Source organism: Gymnogyps californianus, chromosome 2 (genome assembly GCF_018139145.2).
Source record: "Gymnogyps californianus isolate 813 chromosome 2, ASM1813914v2, whole genome shotgun sequence".
NCBI lineage: Eukaryota > Metazoa > Chordata > Aves > Accipitriformes > Cathartidae > Gymnogyps > Gymnogyps californianus.
Window position 1 is genome coordinate 29,336,638 of NC_059472.1, and position 16,539 is coordinate 29,353,176.

The following is a 16,539-nucleotide window of genomic DNA, read 5'->3' on the forward strand; positions in this document are numbered from 1 at the left end:
CATACTGGCAGAATGGGTTGGAGAGACAGCACAACAATTATTTTACGGATAAACACTGAAAATCATGCGGGTTCTTTTGTTTATTTTCTCATTGCTCTTCCTACTCTTCCCTTAACTGAAAAATATCTGAGTACAATACATCTGAGAGATTATCAGGCACACTTTTTTTTTTAATTATATGTAGTTATGAAAGCATATGCAGTTCAGGCCTATTTCAAAATGTCCCTGTATAGCAAAGCCTGTATACAGAGCTTCACTTCCTTGCCTATATTACTTGTGTGGTTAACTTGTGGTTTAACACATCAGTTTGTTAAAAGTAAGAAATCAACTCTCAAATTTCCCCTATTTAAACAGCTTTGCACAGGAACTTAAAGTTTCAGCTAAATATTCAACAATTAAGAAATAGCAAATGCCAAAGAAGCTATTTTTTACCTCCAAATTACTGGTGAGGTCCTCAGCGCTCCTGAACGTAAACCTGTTCTACTTCCTCACCCAGCTGAGGAAGCCACTATAAAAACCAACAGCAGCCTAACTTCCAGCATTTTAAATTCTATTTCAGGCAGGTGTTGTCTTCAGAAGACCACATCGATGGACTCGCAGATGTACCTACCTGGTGGCTATGCCTTCTCTCTCATTCCTCCCATACTTCAGTGTGATTCTCTTTCCCTTCACTTTCAAACTAAAGTAAAGCTGAGTATTTTCAGCCACTTGGAAATAATCCCTTCCTGTTACATTTCTGTATGGTACTTGCTAATTCAAAAGTAAGTGGAAGTTAACTAAACTGTCTGAAAGGGAGACAAAAAAGGTCCATCATGTATTTCTGGATTACACTATTCTGAGACGTATACATTAGTTACTTAAAAGTTAGTGGAATGCAACTGTCCCAGATTCTAAAGGCATTAGCCACAGACTTTTACTTAATTTCAATTAAAAGGCACACACTTAACTCCCTCACATTTGAAAAGTCCAGTCTAAGTCATGCATCACATGTCATAAAAGGGAACTGCAGCCTTGATAACGATGAAAGATTAAATGTAGAAGACTAAAAACATAATTCCACAGATGGGTCATATTTTTTCATCTGAAATCATGATATATTCTTAAGCTTTAACAACCTCTGCTTCTTCCACATTTTTTTCCTCCATATTTTGCTTTCTAAAAGCAACTGCAACACTTGTTAAAATATAGGTATTTTAAAAAGTTAGGAGTAAGTAACAATTACTAGCAAAAGACTTCAAAAAGAACTAACAAGACAAGATATCTCACCAAGTATATTTGAAAAAATACTGATGGCAAAACTTGTCGGCAACATGCTGTAACTGTCCAAACTCAAACAAGTCACCAGTCCATATGAATTTCCTTGTCTACAAAATGAATATATGCTACTTGCTGCCTTTATAAAAGTGCTTTTTAAGTATAGTTCTTGAAATATAAGCCTAGATTCTACAGCAGCACAAACTAATCTGAGCGTAAACCAGTGTAGTTCAGCAATACTACAGTCTCACACTCGTCTGTCTCCCACTTCTTTCCCTGTACTGCCACTGGCGTTCCTCTGATCTTCCAATAAAGACTGGTTAGAGAACTAAACCTTCAGAAAACTAATCATGAAAATTGTACAGATTTCTTCCCACTTCGATCCTTGAACCAGATCTCTTGAAGTCAAGAGAAGCTCCAATGCAAGAAAAATACAAGACTACTTACATAAGGAGCAGTACAGTACAGGATATCAAAATGATCATTTCTGCATACACAGATCTGAAGTTATGGGTCATTTGTGTAACTCAGTTTGTTACAGTTATATATATTCAATCTACAGGTGGCTCCATCTATGCTATTCTTTATTGCCAGTTTGATGATTCGTCACGTTATGAAGTTACGTGATCCTTACACAAGGTTAATCACTTTTTAGGTTCCTCTCTTAGCTAATTTGATAAAATATCCATTTTGGGGACTCTCCAACAACGTATTTTTTCTCAGATAACCTGGCCATCTTTGGACCATCCAGCATCACATATCTTTCTTGAGATACAGCTTTTTTTAAGACATGGTATCTTACTCATGTTTTTTCCAAATTTTGTTCAAGATAGGCTTAATATATTCTTGGTCATGCGTTCATTCTTACTTCAAGGTTCCCAGATTTCTCAGGATCCCTGGAAAGTTCAATTTATTTATCAATGGTAAAATAATACTTATATACATACATACACACACACATTTATGTGTATACATATTTATGCACAATATCTAACTACTTGCTGGTAATATTTTCACTTTTAACTACTGTAACACTGTCATAATTAGCTATCAAACTTGTTTACCTAGATGCATTTTGCTTATCTTTGGACTACAATAAGTCTTTGTTCTGCTCTGCCATCCCATAGAAAGAGCAGCTAAGCCTGACACCAATTGTCACATCCCTGACCAGTTCTTATCCATGAGTAGCAAAATGCATAACCTACTTGGCCTGTTCAACATCTATTGAAAAAATTGTTCCCAACACAATCAGAAATTTCCAGAATTGCTTGTAGCCCACTATGTTTCCCTTCCAGCAGATACCGGGATGGCTGAATTCTGCCTCGAACTATGAGAACCAGCACAGCAAAAGGAAAAAGTAAACAGTCACAAGATGCAACATAGTAAATTCCAATTGGATAGAAGGAAAAACATTTTCACAGTGATGTGGTTTATCATCAGAACAAGCTGCCCAGGGAAGGTGGTAACCTACAGCCTTTGAGATACTGAAAATTGAACTGGACAATGCCCTCAGCAACATGATCCAACTTCAAAGGTAGCCCTGCCTTCAGCAGAAGAGTGGACTAGGAAATTCCCAAAGGTCCCTTCCAACCTAAATTATTCCATATGGCTGTGTAATCCAACCTGCTGCCCTAAGGATAATATAGAATACCTGTATTATTCTCAACAGATGTTTACCTGATATGTAATCAAAGACCTTAATCTTTTGAAGGGCTAGCAGATTTTGTGATCTCCTCCAGTTCTTCTCCAGCTTCACTATAACATCGTACTCATTTTCAGCTTGGAGTTCACTACAACCGCCCATCTTTTTTGTAGAATTTCAATAATATGTGTTCCCTCTATAGAATCTGTGCCATTAATTATTTGTTCCCAAGCAAAATTCCTTACATTTGTCCCTACTGTTGTATTGAATCTCATTTTTTTTCTAATTTGAAGAGATCATTAAACCCTGTCATCCAACTCACTGCATAACCTCTACTTAGCTTCAATTCATCTACATATATTATAGTCATAGTCTTAACTGTAACATTCAAGTTATTAATTAAAATATTAACTATGCTGATCCATTTTTTACACTCATTTCAAAGATTGCTTTTTTAGAATACATATGTTTTCCTGTAAAAATCACCATGATACAAATCACTACTTGCCTGTTACTTGCATCTGTAATCTTCCATTATGGTTGTTACTTGTATCAGATCTTGGTGAGGCTGTGGCCATGTCAGAGGTTTAGGCTTTAGCCTAAAAAAAAAGCACACAAGTAGCTTATTAAAAAGGACTTCTCTTTGCATGTTAGTTACAATTACTAAATAAAATGCTCAACTAATCAGCAAGTTACCAAATGTTACTTAGGTATGGCAGAACGCATTATTTCATAACACCAGTTAAAAAAAACAATTACTTTGGAAATTTGTCCCATGTTACCTTCGACGATGCCAAGACACTTCAGTAATGCATACATTTACATAGTTTAGAACAACTGTGTGAGGCAAGAAAAAAAATTCAGTTCTGATATATCAATATTCCTATCTCCAGAAGGTATGCTTATGGTCTGATTTCAGATGAGCTAAGCACCAAAAACTTCAAATGAACAAAACGTCTGAAACATTTACATGCTTGAAAATAAAGCTGTCCCCAGAACAATACACTTAAGCAATAACACAAGTGACTCAGACAACAAACATTTGAATTCTATCCCTAGATTTGCAATCAGCTTTCTATACCACTGTTGCCCACCCACAAATCACTTCCCTCATCTATTAGAAAGTAAGCACTTTACAAGGACCACCCCATCTTATCATTTGGCAACTAAAATAGAGTGGCTCTGATCTTAGCTGAGTCATCCCAGCACTTGAAGTACACGCAGACAACATCACTCCTGTCCTCCTGAATTACTACACCTGAAACAAAGCTAGAAGTAAAATATTATCTGTTTCTATCAGACAACTATTTTTCATGAGAAAAGAGTATGTACATTTAAAATACACATTGAATATGTTTCATCATTTTTTAAAATGTTGGCTTAACACTTTGTAATACAGTGATTTGAAGGTCTGGTTCTAAATTCAGCTTATTTCAATACTTGGGTTTAATGGCTGTCATAGCTGGAAAAGACAATTTACAAAGATACACATGTCCAAATGAAAGTGCATCACTGGCTGCACTTACTAAATCATGATACTCATTTTTCATTCCCATCCACTAATTATACAAAGGTTTTTCTTGAAATTTGGCCAGTAAATTTCCGTCTTGCCCAACATCAATCAGTTGTTATTGGAAACTAATGGAAGGTGTTACATTTTTATATTTTTAACAAATGGGTTCAAAACCCCTTGAAACTCTTCATTTGGAAGACTTTTAAACAGGTGAGGAAATTCTGTTTCCAAGTTTAAGTGTACAGATACGAGAGTTTTTATAGATGATACACGTCCTTTCTGGCAACAAAATCACACAATGATGGAAACATTTCCAAACATCCGTTTTCAAAATGCTCTCTCCACAGCACGAGTTTCTTTCAAAAAGCAGTCACCTTCTTGCTCATTGTTAAAACGTCACCTTCACCTTGAAGGGACACGTTAAGTGTCTTATTTTTTTGAAAATATCTGTTAGTCAGCGTACTGCTGACAGCCACTTGTCATCACAGAACAGGTCAGCAAATTCAGAATGCTTGTCTTTCTGTGAAAGAAAAACGCGTAATTAATCTTTAAGTTTTACAACTCTTCTAAGCACTTTGCCATGATAACCACCGAACCTCTGCATGGTACAAAAGATTTTCCTGATCACTCCCCATGTCATTACAAATTATTGTAAAGATTCTACTACTTAAAGGTCTTGTTTTCATACAATTAACCACATTGATGACATCCTGCAGCAGTTTGTGCACTTCTGGCTCCAACTTCCTTGTTGCTTGCCTATGCATGATGCAGTGAATGAATTCCACATGTGGTGCTCTCCTTGTAACCTTACCCCAGAATCCTTTTTACTACAGTCAAAGCAGCGACTCCATCAGTGGTTACCTTTGCACAGTTTTTCCATTTAAAAAAAATGTTGTTATTAAAGAAGTCATTTACTGTTAAGAATGTATCTTCTCTAGTACATCTTTTCATAATGACTTAGTTCTTTGTGTATTTCATTATCAACACAGAATCTAGCAACTACTGTAAGCTGAACCACATTACAAACATCTATACTTTCATCCAACTGTATGGCAAGCCTCCCACACAGTGTAATTTTTTCTAGTATTTGTTTCTCCAAATCTTTGGCAATGTTTTCCAGACATCTTCAACAGTATCTTCTGACAAAGGAATGCATTTTACTTTGTCACCATATTGTTTTCCATGTATTATTTCAGACATTTTTACTGCAGCAGGAAAATCAAGTGTTTCCCCAACAGTATGTGGCTTCTATGTCTTTTGCTATTGAGAAACCTCAAAAGAGGCTTCTAAAGATCTATCATTAAGTTTAGCAAAATCTTGTTAAGTACTGGACTGAGTATCACATGACTTTAAACATTGCTGAAAAAATTGTAGAGGTTTGTCTTCATGTTCTGGATGCTTAGCTTTTAAATGCCTTGCTAATTGTGATGGCTTCATACTATCATTAGCTGATCTCTCAAGGTATAATATTCTCTTAGGGTGAGGTTCATCATTAACAATAGTGGATGTACATCCATATTTCAAATAGCCTTCTTGATAAACCCAAATTTTTTTGGCCAACGTCTTGTCAGATCTAATTGCCATTGTTTTTATATCATAATGCAGCTGACCAGGAGCTCACACTAGGAATAGGAGAAGCACCAGCTCTGCCATTTTCTTATTGTTCACTTGTGTTTACATTATTAGTATTATCTTCAATCCACAGTCTCTTTGCAGGAGTTTTTTTAAGCCACCTGCCCATTTTGTGAAGGTTAGTTTAGTTAGAACTAGATAACATAATCCATTAGCCCACCTAACCAGGCACACATAAACAATGAACAAGTGAAGGTGCTACTGTGACCCCTCCACATTGTGGAGTACTAAATCCACCCTCAGGACACCTCACAAACCATACGTGACACAGGACCATCTGACATAGGGACCAAGTGAGGGTGCCAGTGTCAATACGTATATTAAATGGAGCTTAATTTCTTTCTTGTATTTCAGATAAAATGTAAGTCCTAATATTTTCTTCCCACACCTCAATGGATGGTCTTGCGCACCCCACTTTGGAGGCCACTGATATGGAAGACATCAAAGGAGCAACACATGCAATCAATTCTGTGGCAAGTAAACTCAAATTCTTCACAAGAAACCAAGATCTGCAATCTAGTTCTAATCATACATTAAAAAATTAGTTCAGGCATACTTTTGTAACTGAAAAATTATGATTATTTTTACTGTTTTTTTTTCCTTCCTACTGTTAATCTGCATAGATCTAAAATGCTAGGGGGTTTTTTTGGTTTTATTTGGTTTGTTGGTTGGTTGGGTTTTGTGGGGTTTTTTAACTCTACTCCTAGCATGCACAAAGGAAAATACAGAAATAAAGAAATAAACTGTGTCAAAGTCTTCAGGTGGACAGTTCACTGCCTAATCTCCTCAGACTTCAGGTTTCAGGTGCTGATTTATCTGCAAGGCATACCACCTGCCCTAACCTGAGTTTCTGGCTCTGCTTGCTACTAAGCTGCTAACTGCATTTGGCAAACGCATGTTTGTCAATCTCCCCATAACAGGGAAGTGAGAATTCACTACACTTAGCTTTCCATCTTTCCCCTTGAAGGAAAAAATGTCCATGATGCCTGGGAGAAATTATTACAATGCCAGGGAGATCCCAACAGAGAATGGAGATGAAATAAAGTCAGGCTTGGGGTTAGCTGAGGGGCTGCATGTTTCTGCAATAACTACATGACTGCATCCCACGCCAACAGTGCCCCGATGTTCTGTTTCTGCCCCTGTAAAATGAACATCCTTCTATAATAGTAGTCTGTCTTATATTCTTGCCAATATGGTACACCTGGGTACATTTACACAGCAATGATTACAGTTCCAGATTTTTAGTATGTTGTAAACAAAATACTGCATTAACATGTATGTAAAATACTGGTTAGAAAAACAAATTAAAATATATGGAAGTGCAAAAAAAGCATTTAAATTTTTTTAAATGAACATAGCTTTTTATCAACAATACATGAAGCAAGTGTTATGTCATATTTTATATTCAAAAGGGTTTTACTGAACAAAGCAAATTAGTTGAACTGACTGATTCTGGTCTCACCATGTTCCAGATTCCAAAGCTGCAGCACCCCCTATCCTTGTTTAACTGATCAGGAATTAAGAACTGGTTAGGAATTAAGGGGGAAGGAAACATTAAATTTTCTCTGAGTCAAAAGAAGAAAGCTAATCAATTGGTTTTTCTAGTAACTTCTTTTTCAGGAATACGTCAAAAAATTTATTTAAGGCTTCAGTCATCAGTTATTTTCATCAGTAACTATCCAAACTCAGCTACTGACGATTTTAAATTAAGTTAACAGGTTATTGTCTAATCAGCTCTGATGCAGGTTGGTTCTCCTGGGAGAAGAGAGAGCCTGCTCACATCATGATGTTCATAATTTTCATTCAAGATCCAAAAAACTACTCTTACCATATTATTGAAAAAACAAACAAACAAAAGTCTTCACTGCCTGATGCACACTGGGTCACACTCACTCCCAGTCGAACATGTCTTTCTTCCCAGTAAACAAAGCCTTCAGGAAGAAAAGTTGGCCAAGTTACATTGTACAAGATGAAGGATCTTACCTAGAGCTTTGGACACCTATTACTCCCTGAAGGCTGGTCTGGAAACATGACAAATGCTGCTGCACAATCAAAAAAGAAAAGCATAATCCAAAACTTAGCCCCTCAGCCTTTGACAGGAAAATTACTACCATGACACAGCTATGGGGGGGAGGAGGGAGATGGGACACAGGACGACAACCCTATTTATCATATGAACTGTTTGCAGTAGTGATAAAAACAGTATTAGAGACATTGTGTAAGGTACCAGTACTGATTGTCATATTCAAGAAAAGGACAGGACATGAAAAGCACTACTAGGAGAATAAAGACAATGAAAGAGCAGTCTAACAATAAGAAAGACTAGAAGTAAATCTGCTTATCATCTATAAATATATCAGGACCATGTAGAAAACAAAAATAAATGCTACTGAATTAAAAGAATAGTGTTGACATGTTTCCAAAAATCTCAGGTTTCAGGTTGCAGCAGAGAGAGAGAGCAAGCATATACCGTATGAAACAGAGCAGCGACAGTAAAGAAGTCACATAGCAGAGGGACTGACAGACTTGCATTAGGATGGGATTACACCATCACCCTCTTGCCTCATTAGAAGTAAAAATTTGCAGAAGCCGAGAAAGATTTTAAAAAGTTCTACAACTAGAAATTCTTCAAATACTGAAAAACTGGAAGTTTCAAGGACTAGCAGCCTCCCGTCTTTATAAGCCAGAAGAAACTATAGCTGCATGGCCAAAAATAACCCAAATTTCAACTAAACAAGTTGTCTGATTTTGCTGAAGGAAGGGATGGGATGGCAATTACACGAAGTAAAGTGACGATATTCATTTGGAGGATTGAGAAGTCTTCACAATCAGCGATAACGTCAAAAGCAAAATACCAGTACTTTCTTGACCTAATTTGCAAGAAAGTCTATATGAGAAAGAAAAACAGGTGGTGAAGAAGCACTGAAAGATGGGGCTTTTTAAATAAACAATTTTTAAAAGTTTTATTTCAAATAATGCAAGCCTTAACCACTAATGGGCAAGGGAACACTATGTCGTATGGCCACTATTTACTGCTTTCTTGCATCATGCACACACTTTTTTTTCCTCAGCCCTAAATCCCTTTTTCTTGTTACTCAAAATAAATGCCCAGCTTGGCTACTGAACATGTTCATTAAGGGTTAAGATCTTTGAGGTTATCTCTACATAATCTTAAAAAGAGGATTACATACAGCAATGTAAGAGTCACCATCCTTGTAGTTATAATCTTCCTGAAAATCAGGAGATTAATTCTAACAAACAGGGCTACAGTCACCACACATTCCCGAATATGAACGTGCTACACCTCTTTATTCAAGTTCTAGGACCTTCATTGGTCTAAAGGATGTGAAGCTTTACTTTCAGAACTGTTTCACTGATACATACAACCCACCCCCCCCTCAAAATTTCTGGACACCAAAAATGAATTAAGAGAGAGTCTTCAGAGCCACATAAAGATCATAGTCATCACAATGCTTCTGTCTAAACCATCCTCATCATACATAACCATTATATCAACCAGAAGAGTACAATCTATTTATTAACCCCTATAACAGATATTTTAAAAATTAACATTACTTCAGTTGTATAAATTATTCTGGGTAACTACAGATCAATTAGGACACAATAAGACCCTAGCAAAACCACGGAATGGATGATGTAGTAGTCTATTAAAAAATTAAAGGATCATTTCCTAATTCATGTGAATCAACAGTTTCATGGAAGACAGTCTAGTTAACAATAACAGCATTTATAAATTTTGCACTTCTGTGAGGAATTTTCTCTAAATCTCAAAATGCTATTAAAACATCAGAAATAAAAGACAACCACGCTAGTGGATATTTCATTATTTTATTTTTCAGTCTTTAGTAGATGATTTACTTATTCATGTAATTTAAGCAGATACATTTTAAATGACATTACCCATTTGGTAATGAATGCACCTGGTTGAGATGTACTATTGTACTATATTGAAACAGATGATGGTATTTCTTGTGAAGTTGAAAGCTAAAAAGTATCACTGAAGCAGCAAATGTATTTATAAATTGACTGATGCTTTGAATCAGTAATTGAGGAGATTTTTCATGAAGAAACAAGAAACTCAGATGTAGAAGAGTAGAACAACCAACATAGAAGTCCTTTCCTTACTTATATGATATCACAGGAGTCAAGCTAGGAGTGAAACAAAAAAATTGTACCAAGTTTAAGATAGTAGGGTCTAATTACCTGTGATATCATGTCACAACGGATGGAAAATCTTATTGCACAAACCAGTTAAAATATCGGAAGAATGTTAGATCTGCAGAAACAAGAAGTTACACAGCATGGTTTTTCAATTTAACTTTAAATCAGAAGATCTGAAAATCAGGAAAGTATCAAGGGAATATTTATCCAAGAAGCACGGTCTCCCCCCCACAATTACCTACAGAAGGTCAACTCACTAAAAAAACCCAAACAAACAAAAAAAAACCCCTAACCAAACAGAATGATATAGCCAGGAACTCAGAAACCATCCATAAAGCTGTGGCAGAGAATTTCACAACTCACTGTGTCCCTCAGCTGAAACTGACTGCAGTTTCATCTGATAGAAGACAGAACACTAAACAGAAAACAAATATAGTTGTAATTTGAGTTATACTCAATCACAATGCGTTTGAGCTTTCTGATGGTGCTTTAATGACCACTGATTTATTCCCTTGCTAATCTGACACTTCTGTTCCAAAAATAATATAGAACATGGTGGATAAGGGAAGAGAAAAAATAAACACAAGCAGATTACACCATGAATGAGCACTGTTGAATCAAAAGTCTTCCTGAATGCCCAAAACCAGAATAAGAAAACTTGAGGTCTAGTTGTATAAATGCACTAAGCAAGGACAAAGTAAGTAGATGAGCAAAATGCCTAAATATTACTAACCTCCCCACTAACATCTTTAATTCAATTTACTGTAAGTATACGTAAGAATTGAGTTGGCTAGGTAAAATCACCATAATGCCATAAATATTATTTTTCCTATATTAGCGCATATCTTCCAAACAAGAATGGAAATGCAGAAAAATATCTTCTCAATAGATTTTTTTTTTAAACAAGGAAGCTCATCTATTCGAGATTTTTCCCACCCCACCCCAAGCAAAAAGGTGGTAAAGGTTGAAGGAATAAGGATAGGGTGGGGAAGAAGTAAGTGAACTGAAACTCTAAAACCTATGGCTATTTAATATAATAAATAGTTCTATGGAGAGTCATGGGACAATAACAATACTGACATTAGTTACTTTCCGTTGTTACAAAGCGTAAACACAAACACCAGAAAGGCCATGTTACTTTGATCATCAAGTCCTACAGGTAAGAAATCCTTAAAACAAAACAAACAAAAAACCCCCAAGTTTTAGGTTCAGATTAACAAGCTATGTGAAAACACGATCATGCCTTTATCAGTATTATTTAGTGCTGGATTACCTGAAGCTACCACAATACTGTCACAATTCTATTAGATGTAAAACTGAACAATATGTGCACTATCACAGTAATAGCAAAATGAATTTGTGCTCTACACTTCAGACGTTCCCTTCCTGTTCTCCTGCCTCCACATGCACATGCTTTTGTTTTCAAGATGGGATAATGCTGCTGGCAACAACCTCCCTGTTCCTTCAGTGGAAAAAGAGGGCCTGGAGGCAGGACTAGAAATGTGGATGATTTCCTACTCTCCCAACACAGTGGAATAACTGTCTTTTTCCTGAAAGATGCTCACACACAGTTGCTTTGTCACCCTGTACTGCATGGTCCACCATGGGCAAAGTCTCCCAAGAACATCCCTTCTTCCCACACCTCACACTCCAGAAGATCAGAACAGCTACCGTACACAGAGATTCTGATCCCTACAGCCTCCCAAAATCACTGGTCACTTGTCCAAAACCTTTAGCAGTGTTGCAACAATTGGCCTTTTTACATTATCGAAAAAGCCAGTACCATAAAAGCACAAGATAAAACCAAAAATAGGTGTTATTAAGTGGTGGTAAAACCAGAAATAGAAAAATTAGATAGTGTAGTAGCTTTTAGGATAATACAGTTCCTAAAACAGCATACTAAAGGAGTTATACAATAGACCAAAATAGAAGAGACCATTTTTAAAAGCAATGAAATTGTTGATATACCAAAGAAAACTTAACTTTCCACTTTTCCTCTTCAATTCTCAAAAAGGGTTTACCTTCAACAGGTGAGGGGGGAGGAGAAGGGAGGGGGGAGGAGAGTCATGACTTCTCTACAACAAAATCAAAAAGTATAAGGTTGGAAGCAAGTTTCTTGATGTGAAAATAAGAACAAAGAACAAAAATAAGAAAAGAAAAAAGAACTTTTCTTATCTCAGATGCAAGTAAATCTCTTAACTGATTCCTTTCCATTCAGAGTTCCAAAATCCAGAATTTTTATTCAATGCAATTCTGATTTGAAAGTCTATTTCACTATTTATCAACAATAAAAATGGCGATGATTGCTAATCTCAGGAGGATCATTAAATTTAAGTGAACACTCTCAACACCAAGAACCCTTAAATTTACATATATTCTGAACACATCTCTACCAAAGGCACAATATTTTTCTGTTTTTGTTACAGCAAATTGAATGTATGTCTAATTAACTGATTTAAAAAAAAAAAAAAAGCTACCGATGTTAACTGAATTCCTTACAGGGAGAACCAGTAATTCTATATCATTAAAAAAAATTAAGGGTATTTCCCTTTGACATTGGCAAAGTTTCATCTCAGAAACTGGTTACACACAAATAGAGACCACATCTGTTTCAGATCTGGAGAAGAATCTGTAGACCCAAAAATGTGTTCGCCTTTATTAAACTGCGCAGGATAGTAAAGGATCATTTCTACAACTTGTCTTGCCTACAGCAACACTAACAAAAAAATTCTAAGACTTGACACTCCCTAAACTGATAGCTTTGGTCATCAACAACTAAAATTACAATAATATTTACACCTAGGCAAATAGAGAACTTTAGTCTAAGTTTTATTTCCCTGAACACCACAAGCCTGCTTGCTACTTTAAGAAGCAATGGAAAGACGACACTTATCAGCAAGGGATAGCCTCCACAAACACCAATATGGCCATCTGAGAACCACTGAGCTTTCTGCTTGATGTTAGTGACAAAATTAATTCATTGTTCTTCACGAAAATTTAATCTGTCTTCTTCCATTTCAGATGTCCTCTTCCTTTTCAAGATCTACTATTACAGGCTAATTCAAAATGTCTGCAATTCCATTCTCCTTTCTGACCAAATATACGGTAACCAGGAATATACTGCAAAGCCCTGTAGGTACTTTGTTTTAGGTGTGATGGACTAGGGATACAGACAAGAGACATTACGTAGGCCAAGGTATTAGCTTTTATTAACCAGTAATTTATTGGTGTATGTGAGGGGAAAAAAAAAACCTCTCCTGTGAACAGAAGCTTCCAGCAAAAAGCTATATTCATGGACATCTTCATATTTAATCAAAATACTTGCTGGTTTGATTCCTTTCAGTAGGGTGCCAGAATTTAAAATACTTACACATTGGTTTACAAGCCTCCTTTTCAGGTATAACTAATTAAATTTAAAGGTGGCGAAATGGTACCTTGACATGCTGCAGACATTTAGAAGGTTTCCTTCATGTATGCACTGTTACACTCACTCTTAAAGGAACGAAATTGTTTGAACACAAGGATAAACTTTAAGAAAAGGAAAATACTGTTTAGTGATACTATTGTTTTAATTATCTCACATCCTTCTAGCTAGCAAGGAGTTTAAAAAGGGCTATATTTAGTTGTAAATGAACATATTGTAACAGTTACGCAGCCAATAAGTCCCTCTTAAAATTACTAAAAGTTGCAAAAATGTTAAGAGGGTTTTTTTAATGTCAAATAGAAAGCCTTGACATTTTTTAATTTATTGAAATTAAGTAAAGGAATAGAACAAGAACTACAGACTAATAAAGCATTATTAAACAGCAGGCCTTGTTTTGTCTCCTTATACATATACTGAAAGAAAGACAGTCCAGCAACAAAAACCAGTAACCAGCGCTCTCATCTGTGACTCCCGCTAGAAATACACAAGGAAGGCAAAGTCCAAGTTACACAAACAGCTCTAACCTTTGTTTTCTAATCTGAATGCTTTACACTGAAGGTCTTGGATTCTTTCAATTTAACTCAATAGATCCGTATATATGACACTGAAATGTTATGTATTTTTCACAAACTGAGTCAAGTTCCTTGTCTTTTGGTATTCTGCTTTTGCCCCAACACAAGCTGCCAATTCCTAATCGCACTTCTTTTTTTATCTGCATGAGTTCAATCACTTCCTGTTTTTTAAACCCCTTATTTTTTGTTGTTTTCACCATTACCACCTTTAACTTTCAGTCCTATGTATATTTTTGTCTTTGAGTTTTACACCTAAATCATTTAGAATTTTTCTGGGAAATATTTTAATTATCCACCACAGAAGTACACATGAAAGCCATACGTTAAGTAATAAAAAATATTAAAGACTGGAACCATGCAACATGCATGTTCACCATCAGTTTTTCTAACTATGTCTTAAAATTACACACCATGAAGATGACAGAACCTGCAACATTACCAGTCCTAACTTCTGTGACAGTGTGTTCAAGGAAGGAAAGGTTATTAACTTTAAGAATCGCTGTGAAAACAATTTAAGCTACAGTCCTATACTCAAACTGAAGGCAAAAGATGGAACAAGACATATTCAGAACCATAAAACACAGAATAACTTTAATAATTAACCTGGAAATTTGTAAGATGCAGTGAGTAGTATTGAATGGTGTCCTTACCTGTGAAGTATCATTTGTAAAGGTACTATAAATAGTAGCTTAAGTCATTGTTTAATAGCTTAGAGAAAATTAGAAATGGAAATCAGTTTTTCACTGATCATTTAAAATAATACTGCTAAGAGCACTGATTTTACTTCTCATCACACAAGGGAAAAACACGATGGCAGTACTTTTAAGACAGGATTGTAGTAAGACCATCATTTGCTGAGCAACAAATTATTTTCTGTGGCATCTACTGCTGGTTTTAAACTTCAGTCAAACAAATACTGATGGACTGAAATGCAGGTCTCCACCTTAAAAAAAACCAAAAATTCTAGGATACCGTTTATTAAAATGAAAAACTAGCAACTTTAAACTATTTAACAGAATACTTACCTACTTATCAAGATGATAAGATTCCTGCAGATCCCTTTACTACTTACTTCTACTTACTAATAGTTTCTTTAATTCCTTGGATACTGGTGAGTTTAAAAAAATATACATGTAAAAAAAAAAAAACTGTATTCTGTCAGACTTATAAATATTACCTATACAAACAAATAGATCTGGAAAAGTTGAAAGGACAGCAGTAAGTGCTGTTCAAAACATTTGTAACTGTAGGACATACTCTATGCTAACAGTGAACATTGGAAACTTTTTTTAAGTCAATGGTCCAATGAAAGTCCTCTTAGCACCAAACATTCATTCCATAAATGACACATTCACTATACATAATCCTAAATCACAAAATCACAGAATGGTTGAGGTTGGAAGGGACCTCTGGAGGTCAGTTGGTCCAACCCCCCTGCTCAAGCAGGGCCACCTAGAGCCAGTTGCCCAGGACTGTGTCCAGACATCTTTTAAATATCTCCAAGGATGGAGACTCCACAACCTCCCTGGGCAACCTGTGCCAGTGCTCGGTCACCCTCACAGGAAAAAAGTGCTTCCTGATGTTCAGAGGGAACCTCCTATGTTTCAGTTTGTGCCCATTGCCTCTGGTCTTGTCACTGGGCACCACTGAAAAGACCCTGGCTCCGTCCTCTATGCACCCTCCCTTCAGGTATTTATACACATTGATGAGGTCCCCCCCAGTCTTCTCCAGGCTGAACAGTCCCAGCTCTCTCAGCCTCTCCTCAAAGGAGAGGTGCTCCAGTGCCTTAATAATCTTCATGGCCCTTTGTTGAACTCTCTCCAGTATGTCCATGTCTCTCTTGTACTGAGGAGCCTAGCACTGGGCACAGGACTCCAGGTGTGGCCTCACCAGTGCTGAATAAAGGGGAAGGATCACCTCCCTCAACCTGCCGGCAATTCTTTGTCTAATGCAGCCCAGGACACCATTTGCCATCTTTGCCCCCAGGGCACATTGCTGCCTCATGTTCAACTTGGTGTCCGCCAGGACCCCCAGGTCCTTTTCTGCCAGCAGAATGTCTTGCTTCTTCCTGTTAAAACTCAAAAGTACTACCAAAACCATCTTCAACTGACAATATCACTCATTCCTTTACCTAGGAGTAGCTTACAAGCATTCTCAAAATAAAGGAATTGGGTTGAGAGGACTGAAAAAGGACTCAAAAATGTTAAGTTGTAACTTTGATAAAACAAAGGAGAATAAAGCTATGAGAAAGTGCTCATACTTTCTGTTATCATCAACACGCTTTTTGCAGTGAATCTTCAGGCCAGCCAAAACAGTAAGG

General features: G+C 36.5%; 1 protein-coding gene across 3 annotated transcripts in view; it reads right to left on the reverse strand.

The window, feature by feature from the left end:
* The window catches only part of WWP1 (WW domain containing E3 ubiquitin protein ligase 1), a 67,910-nt gene that overhangs the window by 38,150 nt on the left and 13,221 nt on the right, over positions 1 to 16,539 (reverse strand). For 2 of the 3 annotated variants that reach the window (XM_050892758.1, XM_050892755.1), the window contains exon 2: positions 3,405 to 3,495. In XM_050892758.1, coding sequence (XP_050748715.1) covers positions 3,405 to 3,474 — 70 coding nt within the window. In that variant the 5' untranslated portion in view covers positions 3,475 to 3,495. Of the gene's footprint in view, positions 1 to 3,404; positions 3,496 to 8,024; positions 8,059 to 16,539 lie in introns of those variants that run through there. The other variant, XM_050892756.1, reaches the window with a different exon arrangement.